This window comes from Clavelina lepadiformis, chromosome 3, assembly GCF_947623445.1.
Source record: "Clavelina lepadiformis chromosome 3, kaClaLepa1.1, whole genome shotgun sequence".
NCBI classification, from domain to species: domain Eukaryota; kingdom Metazoa; phylum Chordata; class Ascidiacea; order Aplousobranchia; family Clavelinidae; genus Clavelina; species Clavelina lepadiformis.
In genome coordinates this window covers 9,548,332-9,563,011 of record NC_135242.1, presented here as the reverse complement: position 1 = coordinate 9,563,011, position 14,680 = coordinate 9,548,332, and the positions used below count along the sequence as shown (strand labels likewise).

Here is a 14,680-nt window from a genome sequence, read left to right as displayed (position 1 = left end):
TATTTTGAATTTTACTTTGGTATCTTGCAATTCAGTTGTTGAAAAGACTTGAATTCTCCTTGATTCTGAATTCTGAAAAAAACGTACATTATGGTTATATGATGTGGAAAGAATAAAATTTTAGCATCAAAACGGCCACCAAACCCAAATTTTATATCAAAAAAGAAACAATAATAATTAGTGAGAAATCTCGGGAAGGATAATAATCAATTCATGAAAGACTGCCAACTGAAATGCCCATAGCCTAATTAATTTGGTTCAAGACCAAATGATTTAAAAGGAATATTTAGTCGCCCAAGTTGAGTGTGGCGTTGCCCCCATTTGCCAACTCCAATGGACACGGGTACTTACATTGGCAAACGTTTACGAAACGTCCTTAAAAAGTTAAAAAATGTAAAATTTTGTTTTAAAGATTAAAATGGAAGTTTTTATGCTTTACACGCGAACACTAAATTTAACCTACTTCATTTGTAACTGCATTCAGATACTTACCTCAGGCTGTTGTATGCTTTTGCAATCACTGTACAAAACTTTCGTCAAAAGTAATAAGTGTCTTCAAAGCTTGGTAAGTGAGCACCTCTAGCTTTTGTTAAGCCCTGTCTAAAATCGCATGTTAGCTACCGGTCTGTGACAAAGAATAGACCAAAGGATATAAAAGACCTGTATTATTATTATGAATTAATGTAATATAAGATTGTGTAAGACATAGAATTCTCATCTATCGAATCAGCGAAGCATAACACTGCGTGACGTAATCGATTGCTTCCCTGGTTATTGTGCGTGCAGTACGAGTTATCTCTTATCAGTCTCTTTTTGCTATTACGATCGACGCCCCAACATGTCTTTATGCTGTTGCTGTCACAATGTTTTATCTTGATTTATTCGTTCAAAGAAGCTTCAATATAATCAGAATATATAGTTGTCGAGGTGTACAATTAATTCTAAGATTAAGAAAAGCAGACAACGACCTTGAGGCTCATTTACATCGAGGAAAATAAACATTTCAACCGACAAACGTTGTGGTGATTTGGTCGCCCTTACAGGATAAAGTACGACATGCAACCATTTCATTACAGACCCTTTCCGAGTTACTGTTTGAGTGGCAATATTTTGTCGATCACCTACACTTAACAATGAAAATTGTTGACTATCGGTTTATTCTTTTTTTCAAGCGTTTTAGGCATAAGGTTATGAAAGCAGAAAGCTTCACTCGTATGAATGTTTTGAAACAGACAAGAAAATTTGTTTGAAAATGGGCTGCGTCTATTTTACCGGCTGCCGGTTACCGAATTTTGGAAAAAGCTACTTCGGTAAACGGCTAGCCGGTTACACAGTTGGTATTTTCTTACTTTGGTAAACGGCAGCCAGTAAAATAGACACTTATTTTACCGACGACATAGTCAATTCCTTGAAAATATTGCCTAGTTTTTATTTTATAGTGCTTTTTGAAATCTACACACAGGACTTACAAACGATGTTATTGTGCGTGATCAGTGTAACATGCAACGTACTGTATAGGACTATATGGCTAGGCCTATTGCGTAGCGGTAAGAGTGTGTGTGTTCGTGCCTGACTTTGATCCGCTATGTTCACAATGCCGCTGTAGTGCCAAAATCTGTTCCCCCAATGTGACATCATAAGTTTCATTTTCATTGTGGTTTTGAATTAGCACAAAACGAGTGCTAGCGCTGTTAGAATATTGAATATTAAACGCTGCTATGATGAGAATTGAAGTTGAACGTTTGGATAACGTCGTCATAAACAATAACTTCATAAACGGTCAAGTTTACACACAGCTGTCAAACAAATAACCTTAAAAAATAAACAACTCTCTTGTACTCAGCACTCTCTAGACAACGTTATTTATACCCATCACAACTATCATCGTAAAGAATATTACCAGGCTTTTTTGTCGATTTCCACCAGGATACGACCGTTTTGGTATGTCCTCATAAACGGCAATATTAAAGTACTGTCGTAAAGTGTGGACTGTAGTCTGAATATAAACGCGATTGGTGATGGGTGATGCGATGCAGGACGGCTAAAATTGGGGTGCACTCGGTGCAAAATGGTGCACCAGGTGCATACCCTATAGATAGTTTTTATATTTGGGAAAGAATTTATTCTAAAATCACTCATGCAATTAATTCTATTGAATGTGCAATCTACCAGAATTCGTATATAAATATGTGTCAACATTTGTAACCCTAATTCGACCCATACAGAAACAAAATCACAACATGTTTACCAGTCTTGAACGTGATAGTTCAACTTTCTCTATCAAGCGCACGTTACGTCAGATTTGAGTGGCTAAACCGCTAAAGATCAAATGCAAACTGATTTTGATTTCCAGTTGCGCTACCATCGCAATTTCCTTGAGCACAGTACAAATAAAGCTTTGCTTCTGTACAATGGTTTTGCTTGATGAACAATTCCAAACTCGTGTAATACAAAGCAATTTTAAAAACAAATAATAAAACTTGCACGCAGACAAGATCGGCAACCGAGTCTCGAGCAATGAGAAACCATTTCCAAGTATATAAGTCGTAGAAAGGCTTTCCTCAGTCTGAGGATAAAGTTTGTGATACCAGACGAGTTTTTCGGGCAACGTTTTATGCCATTCACGTAACCGTAGTTAGGCCTAGCCCTAGCCTAATTACGGCAATTTGTGCAAATCTCTGTTTGTAAGCGAATACAGTGTTACTGAACAGTTACAACAGTGCGAGTACGCGATTACAGAAATTACTCCAAGTAGAAACGATCCCACGAGTAACAACGGTCCCTGGCATTTCACCGGCGATGTGTGCATAAATATGCATGGAGGGCTGGAAGTTGGCATTAGATTTAAATTAAATTTAAACAACTAAGTTTTCATTTTGGCTACAGTGTTGTACTGGTACCGCACCAAACTAAGCCTAATCTCGGTAGCCGAGTGGTTAGAGTGTGGAGCTCGCAATAATGCGGCATGTTTTCTGTACAGTATTTGATATCCAGTTGCACTCCCATTGTAATGTGTTGGGCTAGGTATTAACAACATTTGCTGTTCAGGGGACCTGGTCAACAGTTGTAAATTTGGGCAATACTGTACATTATATAAAAAACTCATGAAACCAAAATAAAAAAATTATGTGACAATCAGAACTTGCACAAAAGCTAGCTCGGTAACTGGGGCTTGAACGATTAGAAATAATCGCTTAAATCTTGCAAAGGCTTTCCTCAGCGTGAGGATAGAGATTAACATATCACACCATCTGTATTGGCATCTCTTAGGCATTGTAGATAGTTTTGTTCCTTGGTTTTCCAAAGCAAGCTGCACAAGATTTCTGTTCACATGCGTATAAGACGAAAAATGAACATCTTGAAGGTAGTGAACATTTCAACCGCAAAACAAATTGCATTTCCTATCTTCATTGTTTTGTTAATTGTTCAAGGAGTTCGATTTTTCAATTCAGGTGAGGTTAACATTTATAAGCATAAATTATGTACAGGGCTACTAGCTATTCAATTCATTAGTATGGCTTCTGAAATTATTTTAGAAATAATAATCTACAGTCACAATCTTCATCGGTCTGGTACCTCACAACCTGAAAATTTGAATGGCTGAGCTCAAAAAAATTTGCTTCAGTAGTGAACTTATTCTCGGAACTTTAACATATGTCAGTAGTTCGGCAGGAAAGACCTAAGTTTAAACTTGTTCAATTGGATGCCCACAGTAGGATTTGCAAGGAGCTACTGTATTAAGTTACCCGGTTAAACACTCACAAAAGCAGGATCAGATCCAAAAGTTTTAGTACACAATCACAATAGCCAAATTCAGTCATAGTCTAAAACAGCGTGGTCCAACTTCTTTTCATCGTGGGCCAAAATCAGAAAATTTTTTTATCTAGCGGGCCAATGTTTTTAAATTAGAACTGAAAAAATGTGAAATTAGAACTGAAGAACAATGTGACATTGATATTAGAACTGAAAAAAGTTGTCTTTTTTTATTAAAACAACTGAAATTAGAATAGTTCAAAATTTAGCTATTAAATGCTGATCAATGTGACATTTGCGGTCGAGGTTCTTCCTCGACAATAGCGACTATCAAAGCTGACTATCAGTTCGCGGGCCAAAAATCAGTGGTCGCAGGCCAACTTTGGCCCGCGGGCCTGCAGTTGGACCACGCTGGTCTAAAACAACCCAAACATAATTTTCTTAAATGCCGGTGCAAGTGGTTAAATAGTATTTTGAACCTCAAATGCAGATTGTTTTAGTCATGATCTGAAAATTGGTTACCCCAAATACATGTCCTAGTGATGGTCTAAAACCAATTTTTACAAGTTCAGGTCTAAGTGACAATCTGAAAAAAATTTTCTTAAATGCTGGTCTAAGCGATGGTCCAAAATGGTTTGGGAAAAATTTTCCTAAATACAGGTCCAAAAATTTTTACAAATGCAAATGCAAGTGATGGTCCGAGATGGTCAAAAGAGAATTTCCAATAAACTAAAATTGAATATTCTGATGAACTCTTATTATTAAAGTACAGTTTGAATCAACAATCAAATCAACGGGGAAAAACTTAATTTTGTCAAATAATGAGTTGTATTGTTTGGTTGGTATATGAGTTATTCATAAAAAGAATAAAATTTGAAATAGTTGTATGAAGGTACTTGTGACCAAGCTTAATTTTTTTAGGTGATGCCTGTCATAGACTGCTTGACGGTGGATTTTTTGTAAATGATGACATCTGGCAGGCAGATGGATGCATGTTACACAGATATTCTGTTAGGTAAAATTTTTATAGCACTTATCTATTTGAGGCAAATATATATACTTCAGTACTCTTGTCATCTGGTTTCCAGATGTCCAGTGTTGAAATTTATTCTCGTAGAACAACGCTTGCTATAGTTCAGTGGTACTGATGAACGGTGAAAAATTCGGGCAATAGAAAAAATTCAAATATTAAAAAAGTGTGTGGCGGTCGGAACCTGCATAGAAGCTAGCTTGGTAACTGGGGCTTGAGCTGTGAGAAATTACTTCCTAGTTGAAGTCACACAAACTCATTCCTCTATCCGTGTCCAAATATTTTGACACCATACCATTGTGAGCGGAAGCTTGTGTGCAAAACATTGAAAGGAATTTTCAGCCCTAGCCAACAAGACATGTCTGCTTAGGGTTGTAAAAACTGCTCATGATTGCAGTAACATTGTATGTCTGACCAAGTTGTTATTGATGCCGAGACAGAAAGTATGATGTACTTTTGTCAAATACTCATAAATTGCTTTTGTTTATTTTGTCCCAAAAACCTGAAGGTCATTGACCTCTTTCATACATATTTCCATTTGGACCCTCCACTGCTAAAAAGTGTTCAAGCGTAATGCTATATCATTGCACAGCCTTATATGTTGTATGTTGTAGAACTTGTAGTATGGTTAAGCTGATGTATAAATTTATAGTTATAATATGTGTTCTTTGCATTTTTCTATTTTTGAAATAGTGAGAAACAAAAATGCCTTCAAGCACAGAAAGTTTCTTTTGTGGGTGATTCTCGAATGCGGGAACTCTTTTATGTATTTGTAGATGCATTATCTGATGAAACGCCACAAGGGAAAAGGGTATCGTATGTTTGTATTTAATTTGTATTAATTGTCATCAACATTAAATACGAGCTAATAAGTAAATGAAAGAAAAAACTAATTAGTAAATCCTTCTGGAGAAAGTACTGCAAAATGTTGGCCTTGTAAGTTACCAAATTGCTCTCATTGCAAGCCATAAGGTTGTTCATATGTCAAGTGAAAGAAACAGAACGAATTCACAAGTGAATCTCAAAAAATGGGATAAATCCATCTCCAGCTATCCTTGTTAACAAATTACACATCTTTGTAAAAATGATAATGTTGATGAATGCTTGTTGAAGGTAATTTTCAAATTCCGCTTAAAATTTGAAAGTTTTAGTTTACTTTGCGTACATTATTTTGAAACGTTTAGAGCTGTAAGTGCGTTGAGCTATGCAAAGCTTAGGAACCCAGGTTCAAAAATTGGCATGGCTACCCAACGGTTTTGGTGTACTCAATCCACGGACAAGACATAAACAGTCTTTCTCCCCCACCCCGGTTCAGTTGTTTTGATGAATTGTACCAATTCAGTGAAGATAGGAAATGACAACTAAGAAATAAAAAAGTCTGCACTTAAGCTCGGATACGCAGGACTGAACTAATGAGGAAAAGTGATGATCTAAACGGAGTTTTAGTTGTCATTTATTAGCTCAGTTTAGGAATGGAGTTTTGGAAACTATATACAGTGAGACCTCGTTAATCCGGACCACTTCGTTTCGTCAAAAAATGTCGGTTTAGCGGGGTATCCGGATTATCGGAAAGTAAAAAATCAATCAATCTTGCAAATGCAGTACCGTGTTCAAAACGCAGTATGCACCTTACTCCAATTCTAAGTACTGAGTTTCTGGCTGGACAGCAACTAAAATAAAATTATATTTTTTGTATGATCTGACCCAGTGTCGAACCCCAGAACCACCTTATTAAAGACGAATGCTCTAAGCCAGAAGTGACGAACATGCGGCCGCAAACCGGTTTGACAACCGCTCTTGCATGGCGAAGCATTCCAGCGGGACCAGCAGTCTTGAACTTTCTTTGACCTGTTTCTAATCTTTGCGCAATGCGATATCAAAAGCTGATAGCACGATTGAGTTGCAGCAGTATGTCTTCAATAGATTGCCGCACTCAACCGATGTACTGTACGTATTTTTTGCGACCGCGGAAGCGTTGTTTGTTACTGTTGAAGAACAATTTATTTTTTCGTTTCTAAAATAGTGTACAGTATCTCATTTTGCGTTGCCCTTTTATGATCCCGCTGGTATTGGCAGATCTGCTGCTTCTTTTCAGTTGATATTTCAATTCTTGTACGTTTAGATGGTGGCTCTGATGAAGGCATACTGAATAGCACAGCTAAGTTTTTTTACAAAGCGCAATGCTGTACAGTACTGTACTTTTGAATCAATAATGACCGCAACGTTATTATGCGTAGGTAATCGGCTATTGTTTCGTCAACTAACTACATACTGTATTAGGACAATCGTGAATCATTTTCGCTTATCTGTTAATAATCCGGTTTATCGGATTTTATTGCTATTGATTTAGCACATTTGTTCCAAAACTTTTGTGTCGGAGTCGGACAGCGGGGTTTCCGGATTAAAGGGGTAAAATGCATAGGAAGAAATCCGTTTCCGGCGGTTTTGTGTCGGATAGCGGGGATTCCAGTTCATCGGGGTCCGGATTAACGAGGTCTCACTGTAATCATACCCCATACTATACAAGATTCTATATTTGGTTTGAGTGATTTTTTTAAGTTAAGTCAGAGCAAAGTTTGCAGTTTGTCACTTATTTATACAGAAAAAGCTCATTAACTCACCTTTACTTAAATTGAAATTTCGGATAACTTTCAAGAGCAACTTTACCAAACCTAGTGATTTGTCAATTAAAATATTTATAAATAATTGCTAAATCTCGAATATCTTAAACTCGAAATTTTAATGAACTTCTGTGTTTTTTCCAGTCTCACCAGCAGAACTAGGATCCTTTATCTTGAATTTAATCAAAAAATCATTTATTGCTCCATAAACACCCATGTGATTTGCTTTGTTGGTGATCTAGACATGTCAGTTCTTAATTTTGAGTTCTGTGATCTCAAGTTTCTTCCTTAAAATCCTCATGTGAGCTCCACTGTATAATAACATTCACTAACTCTAGTGGGGGCTGATACTACACTGTGGTTAAAAGGTTTTTGAGATTAACAAGTCAGTAGAAAGAATGAAGTGTAAGGTGAACAATTAAAGCAACTATTATTAAATTATTATATGTAATTCAAGGCAATTAGTCAACGAGGTGACATCAGAAAGATTCAGCCACCATCAAACCAGAAAAATCACAGTACTTTAGGATAACCAAGTAGGCTAGTGTGGACAAGTTCTAGGACATTGGGCAAATGCTATGTTTAATGTCGTGTTCACACCGTATATAGTACTGCTTTTAGATCAAGTAAATTTTAATGTTTTTATCAAAAAAGTACTACAGGTAAAATGCACTTCAATTAATTGCCAAAAGTGCATTGATCACCCCTCGTTATTATTCCTCCTATCATTTTTATCAATTTTTTCCACCAATTTACCCATTTACAAATACTTTAAAGTTTAAACTCATCTTTGAATTGGTCTTTTTAACTTGTGATTAACAAAATTTTACTGCATACTATATTCGTTGTCCATACATGATGATAAAATGTTGTTATTTTTTAGCATTCTGATATATACTTCAAAGAAAATGACATGAATGTGGTGAGTGAATGAAATATTTTTGCAGAAGTTAAGATTTTTCAGTTTGCTTCTATAATCTATAGCTATGTACTATTTTATCAAACTCTAACTGTGTTGCTTTGTATGAAACTGTTCATGTTTTAACAGGATTTTCTATGGTACCCTGAAGCAAATCTTTCAACTGTCGCATTGTATGATTCTTGGATCAAGGTAAGAAAACAGCTGCTAGTTATCTTCGTAGTACCGAGTTTTATTTCATTTTAACCAGGATGTTTTCAAATGAAACTTTTTCTGTAGGACCCCTCATTGCAGCCGGACATCATCATACATTCTGTAGCAACAGTAAGTTTATTTTAAATGCATTTATTATGTACAGTAATTGGACTGTCATTTACAGCGCACAGTCTTCATTTGTCAGTATGTAAATTAAAAATTCAAAACCCAGATTTGTAGTGTTCTGTCTATCATAGATCAGGGTTTCTGTACCATGTTTTTTTTGACCCAAAATCTTTTTCAAAAATGTATTGACACAAATCATAATGACTTGCAGTCAAGACATCTACACAACTGTAAAAAGGTGCAGGTACTTTTGATAATTGTTAGACCCCAAGATCAACATACTCCATGCGCTTGCTAACTGCTATATATATGGTTTTACTAATTGTGGTTAGCATACTTCAGTGATATAACATATATGTTTACATATTGGTCTGTTCTCCATATTAAATCTTATTTATGCGTAAATCTATGTTAATTACCAAAAACCAAATAGCAATAAATTGATTGGTTTATCATTTTAGTTTAACTTTGTGTAATTATTAGCACACTATCAAGCGAACTAATGGTGATTCTTCTGCGCTGGAGGAATACAAGACAAATTTAACGAAACTCGTTCCACAAATGCAAAAAATTGTGTCACAAAAAGTTTCCAATGTATACTGGGTTTTACAGGGTAAGTAGTGATGAGCACTGCGGATGCTTTTTGTATGATTAGCATATTATAAAGTACTCGTAAGTGTTTATGTATGACCAAAATTGATTTAATTTGATCAAATTTGCCTTTGGTTTGCATATTGCTAAAAATCACTGATTTATTTATCCTTTGTATTTAGCTATTTAGCAAGTGTGCCTTTTCCTGTAACCCTGGGTTTCAACATCCATACAATTTGAAATGAACAATAGCAAGCTAGGGTGCCTTTTTTCTTTTTGAAAACAGTTACTGTGAAATATTTCCAGATATACAATAGAAGCACCCTATGGCGATTGGTTGCCGGTTTTTTTTATCTATCGACTGTGTACATTATTTTTTTGTTCAATTGTAGTTTACTGCAAAACTACTATTGGAAGAGTTTCCTCACATACAAAAAGGAACATTGTAAACCAAAACAAAGCGTCAATGTTTTACAGCACATTGTTTTAAATTGTACAGTATACTGTTTCCTGTATGACATTATCTTCAACAATCACAATACCAAATATTGCAGTCATATGATAGGAAACAGTTATAATATAAGTGTTGTAACCATTAGTCTTGTATATTAGACCCAGTTTATGAGGAAAAACTTCATGAAAGTAGGCAATCTATCACCAATGCCATAGTTTCACAGTACAATGATGTAGCCTTAAGCATTTTTCAAGGAAATAATGGCTTTAACAAGTACCCTCATGTATCAGTGCTTAAGTCTACTGTGGATGTTGCTGTTCAAAACATTAAATCATCTATAGATGGTTTGCATATGGATATCAATACTCAAACAATAGTAAGTTGAATAGTACTCAAACAAGCTGTGCTGTTGCTAGCAAATATATTAAGTCACTTTGTGCCTTCCCTTGATATTTAATATTTTTCCTGTGACATTTTGCATTAACTGATCGTGTTTTTGTAGTGTTGGTTACTCCAAATTCTTATGTGTGTCGTTTGAATTTACAGGATGTGCACATTTTAAATAATCTCATCTGCAATGAAGTTCTAAAACCAGTAGATGGCAGCTGTTGTCAGAAGCCACCTCCAGCGTCCATTGTTCAAATCATCATGTTTGTATTTGGATGCTTGAGGTGTGTGATAACTTTCTAATCTTTAGGAAGGACCTACTGGGTTTGTTTGATAAGCAACTATACTATAGTTATATTTGATATACTATAAACATTTGTTATTTCCTTTATCTTTGTAGCATAGTTGCTGCTGTTATATCATCTATTTTATACAACATCGAGAGCTGCGGCAATGATAATGTTGAGCTTGGAAATAAGGAAGGAGACTCCAATGTTAGTCCGATGGGGATTTTTAAGGAATTCACAACAGCTTGTGCCAAGATGTTTATAATTTTATTTTACTTTTATCTTTGTGATAGGTGGGTCCCTTGAAGTCAATTTTTCACTAACATTCTGCAAAGCTATATCAGTAAGTGAAATACCAGTTTTACCCCATATTTTTTAGGACTGATGTTTTCATGAAGTCAAACAAGTATTACACCAACGCACGTTTTTTTATTCCTCTGCTTTACATTGTATTCCTCGGAATATTTGGAATAGATCAATGTAAAAACAGTAGTTTTCTTAATCGCGATCAAACAGATGAATGGAAAGGCTGGATGCAATTGGTCATCCTCATATATCATATTACTGGCGCTTCTTCTGTAAGAATTTCACTTAATAGCTGTTTGCTTATATGTTATAATTATTTGTTAATTTATGTATACATTTTAAAATTGTCATTTTTGTCCAGAATTTACCAATATATATGCACATTCGCTTGTTGGTGTCCATGTATCTTTTTATGACTGGATATGGACATTTTTCATATTTCTGGAACAAAGGGGATTTTAGCTTTTATCGAGTTTTTGGTGTAAGTATTTGTAAAACTTTTAAATTTCACATTTTAAAAACTTTGTTAAATTGTTTTTTTGTTATTAGGTTATGTTTCGGTTAAATTTTCTCACTGTTATGCTTTGTCTGATGATGAACCGCTCTTACCAGTTTTACTATTTTGTTCCATTATGCTCTTTCTGGTTTCTTGTACTTTATGTTGCTATGTCAATGTGGCCTCGGGCATATGTCATTCCTTCAAAACCTTCATCAAAACCAGGTATGCATGTTGAAAAGTTGCTTATAAATCTGCTTTTGGATTAATAACCTTAATGACTCCAGTATAATCTTTCGTATTTCTCATCTATTTTTTGGAGATTAAATAAGGCAGAAGACTATTTGCATGCAAAAATTGCTTTCATTACTGAACGTAACACAAACTTTTTGCTGTTTAATTGCTGTGTTTTTATTGACTTAGATGGCGTCACGGAGCTTGAAGAACTTTTGCAAAATGGACCAAGTCGTAGATCTCCCATTGTGATGATGTCTTTTAAACTTATTGTGCTCACTACTATTATAATAGTTGTATTTTTGTCCCAGGTAAAACATGCATGAGGTTGCACATTTTTACTGATGTGCCTTCTGTGATCAATTTTGTTAACAACAAAGCCCATTTCAGTCACTGACCAATTTCAATACAGCTGTCTTTTTTGTAGAAAACTTTTGAAGCATTGTTTTCCTGGTGGCCTGTCATACGATTGTTTGAACTACCTCCTGGTTCTGTTCGTGAGTGGTGGTTTAGATGTCACTTAGACCAATTTGCAATGCTTCATGGAGCTTTATTTTGTTTTGCCTACCTTCTTTTAAAGAGGTAAGAGACTCCTGCTACGTGTTTTTGCCCTACCTTCTGTTTCAGTGACATTTAGTTTATATTGCATCTAGTGTTTTTTTGAACTGAAACGGTCTCTTAAACTTCTCTATTGGTTTCCCAAAATTTATACTTTTTGCTCTTATACCAGAAAATTAGCAGTTAGTCTTTAGGTGGCAGTCTCTTAAACGTGCTTAGTGATCGACAAAGTCAAAACTTTAAAAAAAAATGATTGCAACCATAATTATTATGTGTTTTGAATTTTTAGAATGTCTTTCTTAGATGATTCAAAGCAAGGTTGTCTGATGTCAATGAAAGCATCATTAATCACTGTGACTATTTCTATAGGAATTCTCATGGTAAATGTTCTCATTTACATACATGATTGAAATAATGAGTGAAAAGTTTTTGATACTTTATCTAATATTAAGTTAAGAAAATTTATCCCTAATATAGTAATAAAAAAAATTATATCACTAGCTGAATTGATGTTTCATATTATATGTTGGTATTTTAAATCATTCGCTTTAAAGCAAATGTTAATGCTTCGTAGTAAACTTGATCATTTTTGTCCCCACTATCACTTATACTAGCAATAACTTCGCATTTTATTGTGCAATTCTATCTTTTCAGTGTGTTTAATACTTTAGAGTTAAGTTCAAATATGCTACTTGTCTGCTTTTGCTATCAGTTTGATTGAAAGCTTTTAAGATAGAATTAAAACCTCATTCGTTATTGACGTATATCAAGCATTATTATCCTGGTTCATTTATCTATGCATACAGCTCTTAATGCAGTAATTAAGTTTGAACTGTTATTAGTGTTACTCATATTGGACTCTCCAATGTACCAGCAAAGTGGATTGCAATCACATCCATACATATGCTTCAATATTACCTGTAAGTTACAGTGTGTCATTTCAATACCACACTGTTATATTTTTACGGTTAAGAAATTTTATGTATATAATGCATGATGTGTACCTTTGCATTATTTGTATATACCTACAAATTTGCAATAAATGTATTCTAGTGCTGTAGTATAACTTGTATATCTTTGGAAGCATGTAAACGATTAACAATTTCTATATCTTGTTTGCAGATTGCTTCATTTATTTTAATTCGCAATATTCCTGGTTATTTGAGGTCTGGTTATAGTTCATTTTTTGCTTGGTTTGGAAAAATTTCGTTGGAGGTATTGAATAGTTGTTTGCCAAAACACTACAAAATAAACTCTGCTGTTGTGCACTGTGTATTTATGTGTAAGACGTTTATTATACAGTAAGAATGCTATTTATATCTAAATTATCTTTTTCATAGCTGTTTGTTGGACAATATCATATCTGGTTGGCAGCAGATACGAAAGGTGTACTGGTACTTACAAGCCCATCCTGGCCTATGCTTAACTTGGTCATCACAACATTTATATTCGTTTGCACAGCTCATGAAATTGGTGTATTAACTAATGTTTTTGCAAAATACTTGGTTGGATCCCCGACAGATGGAACAAAAGTCACTTGTTTTCGTTTTATTATTATCAGCATGGCCCTTGTTTTTTTTACAATGATCAGTGATATATCCCATGATAACAATCACTAATGTCAATGTGTAACTTGCACATAACTAGAGCCTAATTTTTATACCAGAAACACATGCTATGTTGTGCACTAATTACAGTTTATACTAGAATGTTGTACATCGTATATTTTAGCAGTTTAGTAGAGCGATAGGTTTTGCTACTTAGGCTATATTTTTCAGGATTTATGTGTGGTGTAAACTAATGCTGTAGTAAACTACATACATATTCTTACAACCTTGTTTATTTTTAAGACGCGGTACTTAGGTAGTTGGACTGTATATGTTAATCAGATTGAATTTTTGTACCATATTTATTTAATTTTACTACTGTTTTTGTAGCAAACTTGTACATTGTTTGTGGTGAGGTTGTTTGCACTCATAAAATCCTTCAGCACCTCATACACATGAACCATGATTAAACTGTAAATCGTATTCTAGAGAAGTTTATCCATTAACCACTGACTTAAAGCAAACTGCTGTAAATAATTCATATTTTTATAGTTATTTTGACGTTGCTTTTGAACCTGTTGTCCATTACGCATCAAACGTTTACCTTTTGTTGTTGTATTATTTTGAAGCTTTCTAACTTGAACCCCAATTTCTAAAACAAAAAGATATCAATTAAAATTGTTTGGTTTAGTAATAATCGTTAATTTGTACTTCAGTTTTTTATACTATGCAAAATTACGTTTTATTCTTACTAAAATATTAACGTATTCTATTTGTACTTTAAATAAACAAGTTTGAAGTTCCTTATAGGCGGAAAAGTTATTTGCACCCACTCAGAGTTATTTTATAAAAATTGGCTAATGGGAAATTTTGGGCCACCAAGATGGTTGTAGTTGGGTTAATAAACCAGATAAGACGCTTTATCTGTCAAAGGTTAAAGTATCCTATTTGGTTTATTAATTTTTTTTAAATTATTAAGGTTCAGTAAACACATTTAGGTTTGTGTGAGATCCAAAACATATAACCCGCAATTAAGCGTGTTCGGAAGTCGACAGGGTTCGTGGTCTGGTGGTCGTGTAGTATCGTCAATTGAAAGCAAAGAAATAAGGATGTTTCCTCCAGTAGCCTACAGTGGATTAGTTAATGGGAGCTTATCAGGATTTGATAGCACGACTA

General features: G+C 34.6%; 1 protein-coding gene across 1 annotated transcript; it reads left to right on the top strand.

Annotated features, from left to right (window-relative positions):
- The first annotated feature begins 2,270 nt into the window (after positions 1 to 2,270).
- On the top strand, positions 2,271 to 14,311 carry LOC143450285 (N-acetylneuraminate (7)9-O-acetyltransferase-like). The gene is made up of 19 exons (XM_076950764.1): positions 2,271 to 3,452; positions 4,675 to 4,768; positions 5,477 to 5,594; positions 8,288 to 8,326; positions 8,453 to 8,515; positions 8,603 to 8,647; positions 9,128 to 9,257; positions 9,848 to 10,065; positions 10,236 to 10,360; positions 10,477 to 10,656; positions 10,743 to 10,941; positions 11,031 to 11,150; positions 11,219 to 11,390; positions 11,589 to 11,710; positions 11,827 to 11,981; positions 12,247 to 12,337; positions 12,800 to 12,877; positions 13,080 to 13,172; positions 13,298 to 14,311. Exons 1-19 carry the CDS (start codon positions 3,332 to 3,334, stop codon positions 13,574 to 13,576), a joined length of 2,442 nt encoding a protein of 813 aa, XP_076806879.1. The 5' UTR covers positions 2,271 to 3,331; the 3' UTR covers positions 13,577 to 14,311.
- Positions 14,312 to 14,680: the final 369 nt, after the last annotated feature.

Coding starts and splice junctions, on each gene's coding strand:
- LOC143450285 (XM_076950764.1), top strand. CDS start 3,332: ATGCGTATAAGACGAAAAATGAACATCTTGAAGGTAGTGAACATTTCA. Junction 3,453..4,674: donor AGTTCGATTTTTCAATTCAG/GTGAGGTTAACA, acceptor TAATTTTTTTAG/GTGATGCCTGTCATAGACTG. Junction 11,711..11,826: donor TAGTTGTATTTTTGTCCCAG/GTAAAACATGCA, acceptor TCTTTTTTGTAG/AAAACTTTTGAAGCATTGTT.